Source organism: Hirsutella rhossiliensis, assembly GCF_020360975.1.
Source record: "Hirsutella rhossiliensis strain HR02 chromosome Unknown scaffold00003, whole genome shotgun sequence".
In the NCBI taxonomy this organism is placed as follows: Eukaryota; Fungi; Ascomycota; class Sordariomycetes; order Hypocreales; family Ophiocordycipitaceae; genus Hirsutella; species Hirsutella rhossiliensis.
In genome coordinates this window covers 7,761,290-7,780,442 of record NW_025408669.1, presented here as the reverse complement: position 1 = coordinate 7,780,442, position 19,153 = coordinate 7,761,290, and the positions used below count along the sequence as shown (strand labels likewise).

The window sequence follows — 19,153 nt, the reverse complement described above, 5'->3', positions numbered from 1 at the left end:
ATCTTGCAGGCCCTTGCCTAAGAGCGCGTCGCGTATAAGGGTATTGCGACGATGATTTTATCATGTATGAGGTTAATAAGCTGGTGTTGTGACGAGACGGGTTGAGGGTCGCTGGCAAGCGTATCTTCGTCGTGAGAGACTGGTGTACGGCGAATAGTTTGTCGATATGCCCATAGCATGTATATACCCGACTCGTATGTATCACCGTGTTGTTGGAAGGTATTGCAAGCCTTGTGTAGCGACTATAACGGCAGTCTTCGTGGTGTTGACTGCCACTGGTGCCGTTGACGGCGGCGGCCTTATGGCCTCGGCCGCTCGATTTTCCCAGCGTAAAGACGAACCAGCCTCTCGCGGAGCTATTTAATGCTGTCCTGCTCCTGTTGCGATTGGGTCATGGCTGCACCGGAAATCGTGTTTAGAGATATCCTTTTTCATGCTAAAGGCAGGGTTTGTCGAGCTTTGCAGATGGATTGACGACTGACTTGGCATCTTCAACGGTCACGAACCCCTCAAAAGGGCCCGAAAAGGCATCACAATACTACATACAAACGGGGGTAGGGCGGTAAGGGTCGCGGCGGGCAAGGGTATGGAACAGGACAGGAGTGCGTGCCCACTAAATTTTGGTGGGCCAAGTCTCCCTTGTCTGCCTGTTTCCCGTTCAGCTGTCATTCATAAAGGAACGTTGCCGAGAAAGACGTCTCTTTCTGGGCCTTGACAACCCAGCAGACGGCCCTGCCGGTGAAAAGGGGCCTTATGAGAACCCGCACCTCTGCCGGCCAGCGCCTCTTACAACCTTTCGCTGGAGCCTTCTTCTCCGTGTTCAAAGTTTGTTTGGGAGCCATATTGACCAATTGGGAATAAAGTCTCAAAAAAACAGAAGATGATGTTGGGAATCGGAAATCTGGCAGTGCGCGCAGCAAGGTCTCGGGGAATTACACTTACGACAAGTTCCATTTACATATATGTAGCCCAAGAAACATATGCCAAGCATGGACTTCGCCATATAACATGAAGTGGATATATCAAAACACCCCAGCAAGAAGAGCCACTGTCCAACCCTATGTCTGCCCCAGTTGAAATCGTCATGAACCTTTCTTGTACTCATTTTGAAGTGACTCGTCACTCTTCTGCAGTCACGCCACTCTTCCCCAAGTTGTTGGCCGGGCCGCATTCGAGGACATGGCCGCGGTCGAGACGAAGGCACCAGTTGGCGTGCTCCACCGCCTCGAGGCGATGCGCGATTGTAATGACGGTGCTCTCGGACAGCTCCTGGCGCAGGATGCGCTGCACCACCGCCGCCGTGCCTCGGTCGATGGACGCCGTGGCCTCGTCGAGGATGACGAGCCCGCTCCGGCGCAGCACGGCGCGGCCGATGCCCACGAGCTGGCGCTGTCCCTGGCTGAGGTTCTTGCCGCCGGCGTCGATGGGCGAGTCGAGGCTCCAGGCCGGGCCCAGCACGCGGTGAATGGCCGTGAGGCATTCTTGGTCTGAGAAGTTGCCCTCGGGATCGAGGTTGTCGTGGAGCGTCCCAGGGAAAAGCGTAGGGTCCTGCTGGATAAACGTCACGCGGCGGCGCAGGGCTGCGCGGTTGACCCGGGCCAGGTCGATGCCGCCCACCGTCACGGCCCCCTCGCAGGCCGTCTGCGTGGCGAGGAGGGCGTTGGCGATGGTCGACTTGCCGGATCCCGTCCTGCCGAGCACAGCGCACGTCGAGCCGCCGGGGATATTGAAGCTGACCTTCTCCAGGACGTTGGGCAAGCCATCGGCGTACCGGAACGACACGGAATCAAACCGGACGTCGTCGCACGGCCGTGGCCAGTCCTCGGGCGGGTCGTCGTCGCCGTTGGGTTCCTCGGGAATCCGATTGAGCATGTTGACACGCTCCAGCGAGACGGCGTCGAGCTGCAGCTGGGCAAACTTTTCACACAGCTGCTGAACACAAGTAATGGCAATAATGGTCTGCGTCAGGACGAAGCCGACGGCGCTGGCGGGCGTCCCGAGCCAGACCATGGCCAGGACCAAGAGCGCGCGGGTGCAGGCCGATGCCATGCTCAGCCGAAAGTCGAGCCAAAAGTTCACGCTCCAGAAGAAATGGTCCTGCTTCTGGAAGTCGTCGACGGCGTCCAGGTGGCGGTCGTGGAAATGGCCCTCGACCCTGAGCGCGCGGATCGTCACCAGGCCGTCCTGCATGACGCCGATGGAGGCGATGATGGGCGTCAAGTATCTCGTTTCCAGCCGGCGCAGGCAGCGCGACACGGGCACGTAGATGCGGAACACGTAGACGAAGAGGAGGGCGACGGCTCCGAGGATGATGAGCAAAAGGGGCTGCTGCGTCGCGATGGCGACGGTGCTGAGAACCAGGGCAATGAGGTGAAAGACAAAGGCCTCGAGCGGCGCCAGGATCCCGCCGTCGACCATGCCCATGTCGGAGATGAGCCGGTTCTTGAGCTGGCCGGTCGGCGTCGTGTCGTGGTACCGGAACGTGGCCTTGCTGACGCGGTCGACGGCGACGCGGAACAGGGCCTGCGCCGCGTCGACGCTGACCTTTGCCAGTGTCAACTGCGCCGCGGCGTACATGACCACCTGCCCGGCCGAGAGGCCCCCGAGGACGCCGAGCCAGATGCGTGGGTGGTGCTCGGGGTTCGGAAGACCCCAGTAGCCGTGAGAGGCGCCGCTCGACTGGAACGCCGTGTGGTGGCCCCAAGCCTCGAGGAGCCGGGCCCGGGCAATGTCGCAGTATCGCGACGCCCCGTAGAAGACGGCCAGCATGAGCCACAGGTGCCAGCCTCCCGCCTTCATGTAGCTCGTATATACGGCGAGGGAGACGCCCCCCGTCTCGGCCGGCTCTTCAGGCGCGTCCTTTAGGCCAGTCACTTCGTCTTCGTGTGCGCCGCCGTGTGAAGGGTCTGTCTCCTCGGGGTGGGCGGCTCCGGTGGGTGCGTGATACGGGTGCTCGAGCTCGGCCTCAATCCGCTCGTCAGACAAGACGCTGGCGTTACCGTCGTCCATGTCGATGACCTGGTCGGCGATGCGGAGGACCAGGTCGTCTCGGTGGGTAACCATGACAATCGTGCGCCCCTCGGCTAAGGGGCCCTGGAGAAAGCGGCGAACAATGTTGCTCGCGGTGTCGTGATCCAGGGCGGCCAGGGGGTCGTCGAGAAGGAGGATGCGGCATGGGCTGTAGACGGCTCTGGCGAGGGCCACCCGTGCCTTTTGTCCGCCGGAGAGGCCCACGCCTCCCTCTTCCAGCTTGGTCTGGTCGCCGTCGGGAAAGATGGCGAGGTCGGGCGCCAGCGCGCAGGCGTGGATGACCTGCCGGTACCGGACCGGATCGAAGTTTTGGTGGAAGACGATGTTTTCCCGGATCGTCTTGCTCTGCAGAAAGGGGAGCTGCTGCGCATACCCAAGCGGCTCGTCCGGCCGGCGGAGGTGGCCCTCGCGCAGTTCCATCTCGTTGAGCGCGGCCAGGAGCAGGCTCGATTTGCCGGAGCCGACCTTGCCCCTGACAACGGTCAGGCCCGGGCAAAACTTGAGGTTGAGGCAGTGGAGGACCACACCGTCCGTCGAGGGCCAGGAAAAGGAGGCGTCACAGAAGTCAATGTCACGGGCGCCGGCCGAGTTGAGGCCGCTTTCGTCGCGGTCCTGCTCGGCCATGAATTTGTTGACACGCTCGACAGGGATGGTGGCTTTCCAATAAGCCGAGACAAGGTCAAAGGCCTGTTTGACACTCGTCTCGAGCTGGCCAAACAGCTGCAGCGAGGGCCAGATGACACTGTTGGGGAGGCCCCGCCGCAGGATGAGGGTGTAAAGACAGATGCTGGCGAGCGGATACGCGGCACCACCGGCGACGTTGATGGTGGAGATGGCGGCCGTGACGCGGGCAATCTGCAGTCTCTTGTGCATCTCGAGGTCGCGAAACTTCATGATGCGGCGGCTCCACGACGCGGTCCATCCGTTCAGCTTGAGCGGGCGGCTGGCCTCGACGAAGTGGGCGACGGCCTGGGCCCGCTTGTCCGAGTGGGCGGTGCGCTGGCGCTCGAGCTTGATGAGCTCACGGACGAGCAGCGAGTTGGCGGTGAGAAAGATGGCCATGAGGGCGAAGCCGATGCACGACGACCAGCCCATGATGTCGACGAGGAAGTACATGGTGACGAGGACCTTGATCGGCTGCGAGATGAGCTTGGGCAGGTCCCAGAACCGCTGCGAGATCTCGTAAGTGTCGCCTCGAACCAGGTTGACCACCTTGGCGTTGGACGCAGGGGGGGGGCTTTGCTGCTGCTGCTGCTGCTGCCCGGCAGAAGGGGACGGCTTCCGGCCGACACAACAGCGGCCTAGGAGGCGACGAAGCTTGCCAGGAACCCGGGGCACCTTGCTAGCGGGCCCCTTTTCGGTCACGTCGGATCCGGGAACGGCTCGCGTGAGCAGCTTGCTGAAGAGGCCGATGAAGGTCTCGCCACGCGACCGCTCGTAGGCCTTGCGCGAGTACCACGACGAAGTCGTCTTGGAGATTTGGCGAAGAACATCGAGGGACAGCATGGTTAGGCACCAGAAGACGGCCTCTTCGGGTCTGTTGGCGTCGAGGGCGCGGTACAGACGGCCGGTGAGGCGGATGGTGGACACCTCGGTGACGGTTTCGACGACGGCGAGGCCAGTGGCAATGAAGAGGTCCAGGCCATTCGCCTGGATAAGGCGTGGAATGAGTTTGCCGCGGAGCTCGCGAAAGGCCATGTAGAGGCGCGTGTGCTGGAACTCGAGGGGCAGCTGCCAGACCTCTTCGACGGTGATGTCCTTGTGGCGGCAGATGCGGGCGAGCGGATAGACCCAGGTCATGGCCCAGAAGCGGAAGAGGCTGAGGTTGTCCTCGGGGCTGCGGACGTGGTGCGAGGGGGGCAGCTTGGGGTTGCCGATGTTCTGCGTGTCCCAGGCCGGGTTGCGTAGGGGCATGAGGCCGATGAAGACGGCGGCGGTGGCGGCGAGGACGATTCGGGCGAGTCGATACGGGTCCAGCGCGCGGAGGGACTGGTCGAGGAACTGAACCGAGTAAGTCGTGAGCCCGGCGGTGAAGATGAGCATGTACTGCAGCAGCAATATCCGTGGCGTCTTGGTCGGCCGCTCAAAGGCAGAAATAAGCGCAGCCACGAGCCACGGCCAGACCTCGAGCACGGCCACGGGCTGTCTCGGGCTGAGGCAGGCGGGGATGATGGCGAGGACGATGCCGGCGAGGCAGACGAACCCGAGCAGAAGCGTCCAGTGCGTCCAGGCCTTGCGCTTCTCCGGCACGGGGCCCTCCTCCTTGGCAAAGGGTTGAAGCCATGGCGGGAACAGGGAGAGGATCTTGCGGTTGGAGGCGTAGAGCAGCAGGACGGCGACGGACAGGGCGGCCAAGACGTAGAGGGTGATGGCATCGGTTTCCGTGAGCGAGGCTCCGGACACGACGCGGGCGTCGTTGAGCCAGGGTATCTGGCCTGGGACCCTGAAGGCGACGGCGAATTGGTGCAGGCGTTGCTTGAGGGCGTCGAGGGACGTCATGATGGGCGAACGGTGTGCCCGAGGGGCGACCTGAGACGAAGAGGGGCGACGATCAAAGTCGCGGTTGGGAAAGGGAATGGATATTCGAGAAATTCCCGTTCCCTTCTCGAGGGGTTGAAGTCGAAAGAAGACCCGCGGGCCGAAAGTTATTCACTGGATAGCGACAGCAAGGGACCGACTGATTAGACGCCGTCGAGGTCAGAGTCTGTGCCGAAAAGCCTCAAGCTGCAAGGCTTGGGATTGGGACCAAGCCGCAAAAGTTAACGATATGCCGGCCGAATACGACTGGTTGAGGGCCAGTAGGCGCCAGTCTCTTCAAATAATCCGCCCGATCTGCCCAAGGACGACGGGTTCACGCGGCTCGGGGTATCACAAGTCGAGGCCCGGCACAACCCCCAGGTAGTGACAATGTTCTTTCAGGGAGTTGGTGTTGCCATGCCCAGGCGTCAGCGTCCGGTCGTCGTCGGTCCGTCACCAGCGGAACAAGGGATTGATGAAGCAAGTGAGAGACGCGAAACTGAAGAGGGGACGCCGCAGAAGCGAATGAACCAGCCCCGGGGCAAGGCAACGGCGCTGGCGCAAAGTGACTCTCTACCACTCACAGTTCCTCTCTTCCTTTCAGTTTGCAGCCTGCTCTTGCGAACAAAGCCATTGAAGTTGCACGTCCAGACAAGCTTTCCCTCCCGGCATACAAGGTTGGAAGCAAGGCAAGATCGGAAAAGCCTAGTCGCAGACGGGGACGTTGAAAGTCAAAACAGTGGAGGCCAGCGCCGTCTTTGGCCGCCCCCGTTGACCCAGAGGTTCCCATTTTCGCCTTGACGCGGGGCTTTGCAGACGAAGCTCCGACCGCCGGCGAGCGAGCGGATCGGCGAGGCCCAATCAGGTTCGCTCGTCGTCAATGCCGATCTTGGGGATTTCATGCGGCCTTCCAGGTAGAGTCGGACGGCAACTTTCCCCCGCTGATGGGCGATGCTTGGCAGCGGTGACGCGGCGTAGCATGTGCGTGGGTGATCCCCTCAAGACTATGGTGCTCGACGAGTAAATAATAGACCCAATTGACTTGGTTTCACGAGAATCGTACATGGTTGCATGCGCTGTCTGGTGCATCAACGGCGTCAAGTCGCGTCCATCATTGCACTCCATCTCAAGACGCGAAACATCCATCCGGGGCATTTTGCATGCCGCAGAATCATTAAAAGCGGAAAAAGGCCATCCATGTCCAATTTGTTCTATCCCATATCCCCCTCACACCAGCAGCACTCCCCCGAGAACCGCTCCGGCCAGCAGCGCCGCGGCGGCGCCGCTCCATCCCGGGCCCGCCGCCGACCACGCCTTCAAGGCTGAGGCCGCGCCGCTGCTCGTTGCTCCGGATGCCGACGACTGCGTCGGTGTCGACGAGGAAGAGCCCGCTGCGCTGCCCAGGAGCGCCGACAGTTTGGCGTCGTTGGTAAATGATGCCTTGACCGACGAGGTGTTCTTGCACGCCGACGGAGGCCCGGCGGAGCCTTTGACGAAGTTCACGGCGACGCACTGTCTTCAAGTTAGCTTAGGTACGAGGCAGGTGTTTCTTCTCCTTCCGCTGACGCCATCACGACTCTCTACTGCTTGAACTCAGGGCCATAGCCCGGCCATCTGTGCACTCACCTGGTACAGCAGGCCGTCAACGGCAGACGAGACGACGCTGACGACGCCCTTTTTCCCCACAAAGTCTGACGGCGCCGTGACGCGAGGCTCGCAAAAGTCGCCGAGGCCGCTCTGCATGACGACGGGGAACATCTGCTGCCAGCCCGAGTCGGCCTTTTGGTCCGTCGTGGCGCGGAAGAGCCAGTTGCTCTGCTGATGCAACAGTCTCATGGCAAGTGCCTCTCCATCTACATGAAAGTCGACCACCTTGTTCGAGCCAAAGTCGGGCGTGAAGCCGCCGCACGGGGCTTTATCCTCGTTGTCGTCCTCGAAGCCAATCGACTCGGGGTAGAGCATCTGGAAGTGGGCGGCGCTGAGGCCGAAGCAGAGCGCCGCAAGGGCGACAAGGGACTTGACCATGGTGTCGACCTGTGGTCTGTGCTGCCGAGATCGTCGTCGGATGGTCCGCGGGCCGGCCGTCTGTATGCGTAACGAAGGGGTGAATGAAGAGGATTGTACGGATACGACGGACAGGAGAAATGAGGAGGAGACGTAGCAGAGGGGCAACAGGATCAGCGAAAGGGGAGGAGAAAGGCAAAGGTGTGCCGGGCGGGCAGCTTTTGTACGAGGTAGGTAGGTCTGTGGTCACATGTAACAGGTAGAGCTGGCGGGAGAGCCGCGACTTGCAACGAGACTATACCCGCACGTCGACGCAGGTAGATGGACAGGACAGTGTCGTCAATGGTCGAGGAGAAAGAAATGGCGCGGCAAATATCAGGGACCAGGCCGGGACGGGCGTGCCTCTATAGCCCGGGCCGAAGAATGAGCACGAGCCCCGGGCACACGCTTGGCACTGGCCGCATGTTTGCGCCTGCTAACGAAGACGGATGGGCTGTGATGGGGGCAATCGTCGTTGCACTCAGGGCAAAGCTCAGGCTGCCGGGAGGGGGGTGTTCTAGGGGGAGCATCATCAGGCGGGTGCCACGTTCCCGGGGACTGATGGCTGCAATTAAACACTTGGAAGAAGAAAAGAGAATGTAATGTGAGACAAGATGCTCATTTCTGGTGTGCGTGGATGGGGCCCGTTTCCCACTGCTTTGACGATGTTCTGGTATATTAACAAGATGTGATAGTACATGAAGTCCGTGCGGAGGAGGTGACCTGGACGGGCTGGTCCGAAGATGGTGGAGTGTCCAATCAGGCGAGGCGATGAGGATGGGGTGAGTGTGTTTGAGCAAGTTTATCCCGGGCGTACGGAGTCGAGACAGGCCGCCGCATCCACGTATAAGGCGGCAGCAGACTAATCTAATCATCAGCGTCGAGGAAAGGGGGAGAAGCTACGAAACAGGACGTGTTTGTCAGGCTCTGGGATCGCAGGAATCGGCCATTCTGCTTGTACAATGACTTCTCGTCGTGAAGCTCGGACTCGTCTTCTCATCGTCCCACGACGTGCCAACAAGCTCCTTTCTCGCCTTGGACCCGAGGCATAGACGCCACACCACAGAGCACGAGCTGACTGGGACGGCAAACACTGAACAGCAGCCGAACTCTGCCCGGCTCAGCTCCAGGCGAAAGGGCTGGGCGTCGACGCTATTTGCAGCAAGAAACACGTCTAAAGGCAAAGCTAGGGGCCCCCGGCTCGACGGCTTCCCGCTTGAACCCCCTTGAGCAAGTTGATGGGCAAACTTGCAACTTGCTCACAAAGACTAACCAGCTCCGACCCACCGCTCCGTCAGCCCTGCCTGAATCAAGTCCAAGCGGTTGAAGCCATCCACGCTGCCATCACGTTGTGTGCTCTGGCTCCATGTACATGTACTCTCGACTGCATCAGAGAACCTTTCTGCACTCCCGACGACCGCGACGATTTCTTGTACTTCCTTCCATGTTTGTGCGCCTGCTCGCGAGACCTGATCCTTCATCTCGGGCCATCGCATCGACGTCCTACCACACGACACGGCACCCTCTCGACCTCGCCCATCCGTCCATCTCGACAGCATGTTCTGCAAGCCATGAGCCGTCGAGACAGGGTACTCAGTAAAGTCGAAAAGGGTCATCCCCTCCCTCTTACCTCCCGCCATCGTGCTTGCAGAGAAAGAACACAGCACACGGCGCCGGCTTGCCTGAGCCCGCGACAGCAGTCGTCAACATGGACATGGACATGGGACACATGCACGGCGCAGCCGGCATCGACTCCGGCCTGAACCATGCATTTGCGCGCGACTACTGGTACATTGCCGCCGGCATCGTCGGCCTTCTCGTGGCCGTCCGGGCCGTCAACCACTACGGCGCCGTCCAGAGGTATGTCTCACGAAAAAGGAGAGAATCGCTTCGGGCACCCCTGGGTCGTCACGGGGAGCCGTTGCTACATGTGGTCGACGGAAACATGTTCTCTCGGGCTTGACTAACACTCGCTCCCGGCGCAGGCGAAAAGCATGCACCGATCCATCCATCACTCACGCCACCTGCTCCCGACCCGGCGGCCGGCTCGGCCAAGCATGGGCCACGGCAACGGCCCTCATCCGCGAAACGGGCCATCCGCAGCTTCTCGTCACGACTCGGGGCCTCGCATGGGCCACGCCTCCGCCGCTGGGCCGCGTCCTCGTCCTGCTCGGCTACTGGGCCGTCATCGCCTACATGATGAGCAGCGAAGCCATCCTCGACGACGCCTACTACTGGGAGCGCATCGGCTACCGCAACGCCTGGGTCTCGCTTATGCAGCTGCCCGCGCTCTACCTGCTGGCCATGAAGTGCAACCCGGTCGGCTGGCTCATCGGCGCCGGCCATGAGCGCCTCAACTGGCTGCACCGCTGGGTCGCCCGGACCATGCTCGTCACCGCGACGGTCCACGGCTTTCACTTCTGGACCGAGTGGGCTCTTGCCGACTTTGTTGCCTACGAGCTGGCCATCATGCCCCTGGTCAAGTACGGCCTCGCCGCCTGGGCCGTGCTGCTGTGGTCCGTCGTCGTCGGCTTTGTCCCCGTCCGCCGCTTGGCCTACGAGGTCTGGCTGCTGCAGCACGTTCTCTCGGCAGCCGTCATGCTGTGGCTGCTGCACAGGCATATCCCGGCCAACGCCCGATATCTGCTCTTCATGGCCATTTCCTTCTTGATCTTTGACCGCGTCGCCAGATGGCTGCTGCTCCTGTTGCAGAACACGCGCTGGCCCTGGTCTCCCAGTGCCTCCATCCCATACTCTTCGTCTTCCCGGAGCGCGATACGTTTCGGCCACGAGATGTCGATGCGAGCCGTGGGAGGCACTACAACGATCCTGACCATCCGGGGCACACGCTTCAAGTGGCACGCCGGCCAGCACGTCTATCTCTGGGTTCCGCGACTCGGCCCGCTGGAGGCGCACCCCTACACCATTGCCTGCGCGCACGAGCTCAGCAGCTCTCCCGCAGGCTGCAATAGCATCCAGCTCATTGTCCGGGCCCACGGAGGGTTCTCAAAAAGAATCCATGCCCGTGCCTCCCGGCACCCGGAGAAGACGTTTACGGCCTTTCTCTCCGGCCCATTTGGCGTGCCGCCCCAGTGGGACACGTACGAGACGCTCGTCCTCATCAGCGCGTCGACCGGGGCGAGCTTCACGATCCCCATGCTCGAGGCTGCGGCCGCATCGTCCCGCCGAACATGCGTGCGGAGGATCGAAGTGGCCCTGATTGCGAGGATGGCCGGCGAGATCGAGTTTTACGTGCGCCGGGCCATGGACGCGGCAAAGCTGGCTCGCGACAGGGGCATCGACGTGCGGCTACACGTCGCCATCACGGGCAGCGGCCCCGAGGGAGATGCAGGTGTGCCGCTGGTCCAGCTCCGGCGCAACAAGAGGGACTCCCCAGACGTTGAGAAGGCCGGCCGCGCACCGGGGCCGTCGGACGGGCTTTACGGCCGCCGAAGCAGCAGCATCAGCAGCGTCGACAGCAACGCCTGCTTGGGGGACTCGCGCGAGAACGCCTCGGGCGTCGGGTTCCGGCAATACGCGGCGAGGCCTGACCTAGAAACCCTGATTCGTGAGCCCGTGGAGCAGGCCTGGGGCGAGACGGGCGTCATCGTTTGCGGAGGCCGCGAGTTGGCTGCGAGCACGCGCAACTGCGTCAGCCGGCTGAGCGACGAGCGGGCGGTGCACAAGGGCACGGGGGCGCAGGGCATCTCTCTTTACGTAGAAGAGTATGCCTTGTGAAAGCGATAGAGGCACGGGATGTCTCCAGTCGCCACGACCCGCATTGAACACGAGACAACGTCATAATGGTCGATACTTCTCGCTTTGCACAAGCTGTTCTGGGGCATCTGTGCTCCAATGCTCTGCAGAAGGCGTTGAGTACAGTTGGCGACAAGGCCCGAGCAGGCTCGGGGCTTGAACCTTGGAACATGGAAGCCAGGGGGCCACATGATCGAGACTCAAGCTCCGAAAGCTTCAGTGCACACCAAGCATGGGGCATAAGCCCCCAGGTGCTGGGCCGGTGGCAGCTTAGCCTTCAGAGATGCATCATACTCAAACTACCGCCATCAAGCTTTGCCCCCGCAGCACGCCTCGATGCCATGCCCTCGTGGACTGGGTTTCACAGTCGTCATGGATGCAGCTTGGGCGTCCAATCGAAGCTCCTGCAAAGACTGGTGGCGTTGAAAACACTCGTCCGTGGCGTGGCACCAAGGAGACCATGGGGCGCACCGCTCATCAAGTTGATGATGAGGACGGGGGAGGAATCATCCGATCAGGGCACGCCCGAACTGTATTCTATGTGCCACGGCGTCGACTTTCAAGTGAACAGGTGTCACTTCAGCTACCTCCTCTTCTTGTGGCCGTGGAAGCACACAAGCACATGTCCTTTTCCCCTGCGCAGAGCAAGCTGGTCGACGCACTGCATCCAAAACACCACTCAACGACTCGGAGCCGCATTGGACTCGAAACACGCTCACAAAGCAAACATCCAGCATCCCAAGATCAGACGCCGGGGCGATGTCCCCGAGACCAGCTTTCCGAGCCTGAGCAATCAACCATGGCCCGCTGGCATTTTCTGGCCTGGCCCGACCTGGCGTGGGCCACGGTCCGAGGCCTGGGGTGGCTGGCTGCGCTCGGGGCCCTTCTCATCATGAGCTTCACTGTGCATCGCTGGCCCGATACCGAATGCCGAGTTGTCGCCCCGGGCTTTGCCGGAGCCGCCGCCGCGCTGCTCGTCGACAGCTGGCAGGCCATCGCCCTCGGCGGCCAGATCGGCTTCCCGCCCCTGACACGGCGGAACGTGGCTTCTGCCGACTTCGCCACTCTCGTCTTTTCCTTGGCCGGCGGCTTCATAATACTGTTCAAGAAGATACTGGTTCCCGAGACGCGCGGCTACGACGGGGCCGTCATTGCCGCCAACCTGCGCCTCAGTCGCCATCGCCAGCTTGCGTGCGGCGACATGCTCAGGGCTGCCGTATGCGCGCTTGCCGTCATCAGGTGCGTGGATGACGTTCAATTTGCCTGGGGCCTCTCTACTGTTCCCCTTTTCACCTACATCCTCGATGTCCCCCTTTGCCTTCCTCGACCAATTCCTCGTCTCGTTTTGCCCGCTGACATCTGTAATTCTCATGCAGCATGTTGCGCATTGTCTTTTTGGTTTACTGGTGCTGTGATCGCTACTGTGAGTCTCGCAGCAGGAGAGACTACGCGCGCCGGGCGGCGAGTGCGGTATAGATGGGTACAGGTGTATCGCGAGCTGCGATTTGGCGTCCCCTTCTGAGTAACCCTCATCAGGGGCTCGGTTTGCGGCAGCGGGCATGACATCCTTGGTGGGCGCAACAGGCCATTAAATAACTGCATGGCGTCATGGTCTTGAACGGGGGAATCATGGTCTTTGGGAGCAGTTTAGCATAGCTGGAGACTTGCGGCGGAGGGCACGTTGTTGGGGCTTATATGATTTAAGCACGTCGCTGTTGGTTCTTAGGAGTCGTGCTCGATCTTGGGGCTAACACGTTTACATGTTACTTGCTATTGAAGAGTGAATCATTGCGGCCATGCTACAGGGTCATCCTTGAAGCTGGTCCGAGTCCCGACGCCTTCAAGAACCATATCATTGGTTGAAGGTTAAGTGAAGAAGGTCAACTGCGTGCTTAAGAGCGTACATTCGCCCCGACCAGGATTCTCTCGCACAGACTCCATGGCCTCTAGCCCGCCAGGCTGAAAGAGGATAGCTCCAATACCGCAGTGTCTCTGGGAGGACGCATACTGACATGTGCGACGTTACTTTCTACCTGGAGAAGCCTCTCAATCACGCGCGTGACACGACAAAAGGGCCGAGCCGCGAGGGGACCATTGCCGACTTGAAACTAGTCTTGCTTTTGATCCACGGTTTGAAGAGCCTTGGTTCGCTGGGCGGTGAGCTCGGCCACTGACGGGTCTTGGAGGAGGCCGATGGCTCTATCAACGCCGCTACCTCCCCTTCTTTCGGGCCCTGTTAGCTATGTGGCCTGCGCCGCCCTTGCCACCCTATCGCTTGGCGGCCCGTGTTTCAGTATTTTCAAGGGCTTCGTATTCTCCGGGTATCCGGAGAGTGCGATTGCTGCTAAAATGCGCCTTGCTGTAGCAACTAGTTTACCAAACTACTGTAATAGGGCAGGGTATGATTTCGCCGCGGGATGAGACGCGGGGGCCATGTAACTTACAGCAGCAAGTTACTCGTCAGTTTGCATCCAGATGAGATCACCGCATAGCAGACGTATAAGTACTACTCGGTAGCCATCTTGGCTCTGTCAACAGGCGGGTGTGAATAGTCGTCTTGCCGCTACATCCCATAAACCCGCCATGGAGAAGTCCGAGTCCCACTTCCTCGCCGGCAAGAAAATCATCGTCGCCGGCTCCGGCATCGCCGGCCTCTCCTTCGTCATCGCCCTCCGCAGGCTCTGGGACCCGGCCCTGGATCCACCCGAGGTTATCATCTACGACCGCGACGGCCGACGCATCGGCCCTGACCGGGAGGGCTACTCGCTCGCGCTCCACGGCCTTGACGGCGACGGCGGCCTCGTCGCCTGCCGGGATCTCGGTCTGCTGGACGCCGTGCTCGGCCGCGCTGGGGCAAGGGCCGACGGCAGCACGAGCTATAAGATCTGGGATGGTAATTGGGCCGAGTTAATGCGAGTCAGCCTGCGGCCGGGCGTCGGCCATTAGCATCACGCGTAGTAGCCTGCGTGACACGCTCATCACGGCCGCCGAGGAGACCGGTGTAGCCATCGGATGGAACACGGCATGCACCTCGGCAGAGGGCCTCGCCGACGGCCGCATCCGCGTGCACCTCTCGGCCACCAACGGCCCCGGCGTCTCCCGGACCGACGACTGCGATCTGCTCATCGCCGCAGATGGGGCGCACAGTAAGGTGCGCGCAAGCTTCCGGCCTGACGACGAACCGGAGTATAATGGCACCGTGCTTGTGGGCGGAGTGGGCCGATTCGTCGACGGAGTCCCCTCCACTCTCAATCATTGGGGAATGGTCGTGTCGGGACAGGGCATCGGCTACTTCTTCGCCCCGGTCGACGACACGGGCCTCCTCTGGGTCCTAAGCCAGCCACAGCCGGAGCGGACAGAGAGCGGCGACTTGGAGGCCCTCAGGCGCGAAGCTCTGGGTATTTTCGGCAAACCCTTGGCAAGGGTCATCGAGGCAACCGACCAGAAGGCCTTCCTCTCCTTGTCCACCTACGACAAGCAGCCCTTTGCCCACGACGACGCGGTCCCAAGAAACGTCGTCTTCGTCGGCGACAGTAACCACGCCGTTAACCCTTTCGCCGGCAGCGGAGCCAACCTGGCGCTCAAGGACGGCTGGGACCTGGCGAACCTGCTATGCACCAGTGGCTCGCTCGACGATGCTGTTGCTGCCTACGACAGGCTGGCCGTCCCGCGAGCTGCCAAGGCGCTCAAGGGGTCGCATCAACGTCTCCGCTTAGCTCACTATACCGGCATCCGATATGTTGTCTGCCGGGTTATGCTACGATTCATCAACTGGTTTATATGGCTTGCGGGGCGATAACAAGGCGATCCCCTGGCTGCGGACTTTGGTCATGCCATCTTCCCTATGGGAGGAGTTGGCGGGCTGAAGTCGTGGTAGGACCATTCTGACACTGTTAATCGGTTTGGGCGCTATCAGAACTTGTATGGACCGAGCAAGGCAGACACGGTACTGATCCAGTATACGAATGGGCTATATAGCTCTGAATATGCGTATAACGGCCCGGTAGGACATTTTGATTAATTAATTGGCTCCCGGCCATGGCGAATGCAGAGTACGAAAACCAGCCCGCAACGTAAGCTCCTCCGCCTACGGTACTAAAAACAGGCTCTCGTTCCAGTCGCCGGTAGGGAGCCATTCCTCGATATTGATAGTACCGTCCAGCCCCGGGTGCGTATACGTCATGGCAACGTTATAGAAGGTCGCATTCTTGACTTCTTAGGGTTCGGGGGCTATGCGCCTGCACACTGCACAGGCCCGCGCCGGATTGAGACAGAATGCCAGATCGGTCCACGTGTATGCAATCGCGGTTGTCGCCTGCTCAACTTGGGGCTTCCGGTCCGGAACCCCAATTTTCAGACAGCCTGGAAGTATGTATACTCAGTTCCAAGCGCTGGGACAGCCATTCGTACCCTTGAGTCTGACGCCGAACTTATGCTGTACCTATCCACGCCTGAAGGAGTGTCTGTAACAGGAAGAGGGAGGCAAAACCACATACGCCATCTCTGTACCTACACGGTGTGCTGTGGCCGTTTCCTGCCTCTGTTGCCACCATACGGTACCAGTACCTTGTTTCATCCCGTAGCCACAGAACCATTCTCACTTGCGGACAAACGTCCGAGGGCGTGGCCCATTTTTGCTGGCTTGTTCTGCACGGCTACAAGCAACTGCCAATCAATATCAAGACCGCTCCTACCACATTATCCTTCCGTTGCCAGGGTCGGCATCCTTCCAACCTCGTCGTGCAGCCGCAGCTATCCCGTTAGAGGTCTCAAGCTTCCAAAGGGGCATCTGCTCCAGTGCTCCCCTGTCTCTACGACTCTACCTCCACCGACTTCGAAGTTGGTGTACGAAGTTGCTATATGTCCCGACGTTAAAGACCATGATCACGGTACTTTGCCGGCCACGTAGAGTAGGTGGCAGCTGATGCACTGCTCGCAGTGAATCTCTTCGGTGCTCAAGATCCCTAAACGGACAGGTCCCACCCTATGTAGTGCAGGGGACGGAGCGCGAGCGGCGCGGCCATCCCCCCATATAGCAAGCGCTTATCTAGGGTTCAACTCCTACACTGCGTGCCACAGACATGTGAAATCCAGCAGTCAACTATATAATCCACGTGACGACAGTGCGTACTCTTGGCTAGTTTGAGCCTTCATTGCAACGTGAGGTAAAGCTCAGGTGGGAATGCGCCCTGAGTGCAGAGTTTTTAAGCGCCCCCTATGTATATCTCTTCAGAAGTCCAAAATTTTGCAGCAAGATATCTCTTGGGGACCTTGACCACTCAGAAACCGCACGTTGAGCTGATCCTAGATTGCCACTTAACCCATGCAAATGATAGAAGTCCTTTGTTGGTCTTTACTACTTATATAGCAATACCCTACATACTGATAATCAGGGGCCGGTGGGCATTGTTGTGGGAAACGCAGCAGGCGAGAGCATGTTGAAGACTTTGGGAAGTCGGTATCTTCATTGCAAATGCAGGAGGCAGGGAAGCATGTGATGACCTCACAGGAGGCATGAGAGCACAGTGGACGATGTATGGGTCTCAAAGAGATAAACTTAGTGATACATGCCTTGGTCTATCCATTAGGACGGGTGTGTTGCGCATATAGGTAGATACCCCTTGTAGACCCCGGGAACTGGTCAACAGAAGAACAGAAGGCACTGAGAGGTCTCTATATATAAGTTAATTATAACTGCCCCTCTTGCGTCTTGCTAATAAGAGAGTCATTGAGGCACCAGTGGGTTGTAACTGCATTGGTGCCTCGATTCGGCTGACCCCGACGCCCCTGACACCCCCTGCTCTTGGCTCTACCCGACAGATGATTATTCGAGCGCTGGCTGCAGGGAACCAATGACGGTCCACACTACCCCGGCTCAGGCACTTCGAGTTGCAAAGGGAACCGCATCGCCAGTCCGTCCGGGCAGTTCTGTTCCATTACTTTCTCTCGGGGCCTGATCAGTGCCCTAACGCGACCCCTCCTTCTATTTTGTGCGTCCCGAGACGACCGACAGACCTTAACGAGACTGAGAAAACAGGCCACACACTGACGCAATGACTTATCCTGAAAATGTTGGCATCAAGGCCATGGAGATCTATGTTCCCAGCCAGGTACGTTCACAGTGGTGTCGCGAAGGCTCTGGCTCACTGTCGAGCCAGTGTCTCGACCAAACGCTCTTCGAGCAATACCATGGTGTCTCGGCTGGCAAATACACGATCGGTCTGGGTCTCAAGCTCATGAACTTTTGCACCGACAGAGAAGGTGAGTGGATTTCCCTGCCGCCCTCGGGAATGCGAACATGTTCGCTCGCTCATTACAGGCAGATGTCTGTTCTCTTGCTTTGACGGCAGTGTTCTCCCTCCTCCGTAAGTACAACATTAATCTAACGTCGATCGGCCGGCTAGAAGTTGGCACCGAGTCCTTGATCGACAAGGCTAAGTCCGGCAACACGAGCCTCGAGGGCGCCGACACCATCCACGCATGCTACGGCGGGACCAATGCCCTGTTCAACGCCGTCAACTGGGTAGAGTCTCGCGCCTGGGACGGTCATGATGCAATCGTCGTGGCCTCTGACATTGCGCTATATAACTAGCCTTCTTCCCGTCCTACCGGCGGTGCCGACTGCGTTGCTATTCTCGTCGGCCCTAATGCTCCCCTTACTTTAGACCCTTTTATTCCGGGAACTTTCATAACGTATGCCTTTGACTTTTATAAGCCAGATCTTAAGTCCAAGCACCCCTTAGTTGACGGGCACGAGTCTATCAAGTGCTATCTCTCGGCGCTCCACGGATGTTATAAAGACCTAAAGCGGCGTAGGGAGAAGGCTAAGCTTCTGGCAAACGGCCATAGACCTATGGATGACGGCAAAAGCATCCTCGGTCTCTTCGACTATTTAGCTTTCCATATACCGAATTATAAGCTCGTAAGTAAGTCCTATGGCCGGCTGCTGTACAACGATGCGCTGTAGTTTAATAACGACAGCATCTAGAGTACCGCACTGGCTAAGCTGCGTAACCCAAGCTATGAAGAGTCGCTTTATAGTAAAGACTTAGAGAAGGCCTTTGTAATGCTAAGTAAGGACCGCTATGTTTCGCGCATTGAGCCTTGTATTGCCGGACCTAGTAAGTATAGCAATATATACACCGCTGGCCTATACTGCTCTCTTATTAGCTTAGTGAGAAACATCGATATTAAGGCTACTACCGAAAAGACAATTAGTCTATTTAGCTTCGTAAGTGGCATCGCTAGTACCCTATTCGCTATTAAGGCCACCGGCGACCTTACCCAGATAAAGAACAAGATTGACCTAATAGGCCGACTAGATCGACGCCATGTCGCCACGCCGGAGGAATACCAGGCAGTAAGTTACTCCGTTTAGTGAAATGTGCATGTACTGAATGGTTTTGAAGGCGGTCGCTCCGAGAGAAAAAGCCTATAGAGCCAAGAACTACACGCCGACTGGCGACGTGTCCACCTTGGCTACTGGCATATACTACCTGGAGCGCATCGATGAAGCGTTTCGCAGGACTTATGCCGTCAAGGAATGACGGTCTGAGGAAAGCAACAGTCTCGTCTAATCCTGTGCATTAGATCCTCCTCTATTTTTTCATGGGCGGGTTAGGCAGACGCGTGGGCCGGTTAGTTAAGGACTACTGTTGAGGAGAGAGAGTGGGCATAAGAGGCCACAGTCATGCTCAGTGGACCCAATAGTCATGCACAAGGAAGCCTGCCTGAACAACATGACTCCCCTAGCCCAAGGACACTATGCAGGCCTAACTTAGGTATAGGAACATCCTATTGCCCTCTT

General features: G+C 59.2%; 7 protein-coding genes across 7 annotated transcripts; 5 read left to right on the top strand and 2 right to left on the bottom strand.

Annotated features, from left to right (window-relative positions):
* Window positions 1-1,119: 1,119 nt before the first annotated feature.
* HRG_04134 (ABC transporter domain-containing protein) lies at window positions 1,120-5,529 on the bottom strand (the record flags this gene model as incomplete). Its single annotated transcript, XM_044862605.1, has 1 exon — window positions 1,120-5,529. One exon carries the CDS (start codon window positions 5,527-5,529, stop codon window positions 1,120-1,122), a length of 4,410 nt encoding a protein of 1,469 aa, XP_044723631.1.
* A 1,245-nt stretch (window positions 5,530-6,774) lies between these two features.
* Window positions 6,775-7,572, bottom strand: HRG_04133 (expression library immunization antigen 1; the record flags this gene model as incomplete). The annotated part of the gene is made up of 2 exons (XM_044862604.1): window positions 6,775-7,059; window positions 7,174-7,572. 2 exons carry the CDS (start codon window positions 7,570-7,572, stop codon window positions 6,775-6,777), a joined length of 684 nt encoding a protein of 227 aa, XP_044723630.1.
* A 1,726-nt stretch (window positions 7,573-9,298) lies between these two features.
* Window positions 9,299-11,328, top strand: HRG_04132 (ferric reductase like transmembrane component domain-containing protein; the record flags this gene model as incomplete). The annotated part of the gene is made up of 3 exons (XM_044862603.1): window positions 9,299-9,450; window positions 9,576-10,283; window positions 10,329-11,328. 3 exons carry the CDS (start codon window positions 9,299-9,301, stop codon window positions 11,326-11,328), a joined length of 1,860 nt encoding a protein of 619 aa, XP_044723629.1.
* An 817-nt stretch (window positions 11,329-12,145) lies between these two features.
* Window positions 12,146-12,868, top strand: HRG_04131 (uncharacterized protein; the record flags this gene model as incomplete). The annotated part of the gene is made up of 2 exons (XM_044862602.1): window positions 12,146-12,585; window positions 12,823-12,868. The coding sequence occupies 2 exons, from the start codon at window positions 12,146-12,148 to the stop codon at window positions 12,866-12,868; spliced, it is 486 nt and encodes a 161-aa protein (XP_044723628.1).
* Window positions 12,869-13,929: 1,061 nt separating this feature from the next.
* Window positions 13,930-14,883, top strand: HRG_04130 (monooxygenase; the record flags this gene model as incomplete). The annotated part of the gene is made up of 3 exons (XM_044862601.1): window positions 13,930-14,239; window positions 14,385-14,744; window positions 14,828-14,883. The coding sequence occupies 3 exons, from the start codon at window positions 13,930-13,932 to the stop codon at window positions 14,881-14,883; spliced, it is 726 nt and encodes a 241-aa protein (XP_044723627.1).
* Window positions 14,884-17,399: 2,516 nt separating this feature from the next.
* HRG_04129 (hydroxymethylglutaryl-CoA synthase) lies at window positions 17,400-17,938 on the top strand (the record flags this gene model as incomplete). Its single annotated transcript, XM_044862600.1, has 3 exons — window positions 17,400-17,456; window positions 17,505-17,607; window positions 17,670-17,938. The coding sequence occupies 3 exons, from the start codon at window positions 17,400-17,402 to the stop codon at window positions 17,936-17,938; spliced, it is 429 nt and encodes a 142-aa protein (XP_044723626.1).
* A 474-nt stretch (window positions 17,939-18,412) lies between these two features.
* On the top strand, window positions 18,413-18,893 carry HRG_04128 (uncharacterized protein; the record flags this gene model as incomplete). Its single annotated transcript, XM_044862599.1, has 3 exons — window positions 18,413-18,467; window positions 18,669-18,706; window positions 18,756-18,893. The coding sequence occupies 3 exons, from the start codon at window positions 18,413-18,415 to the stop codon at window positions 18,891-18,893; spliced, it is 231 nt and encodes a 76-aa protein (XP_044723625.1).
* Window positions 18,894-19,153: the final 260 nt, after the last annotated feature.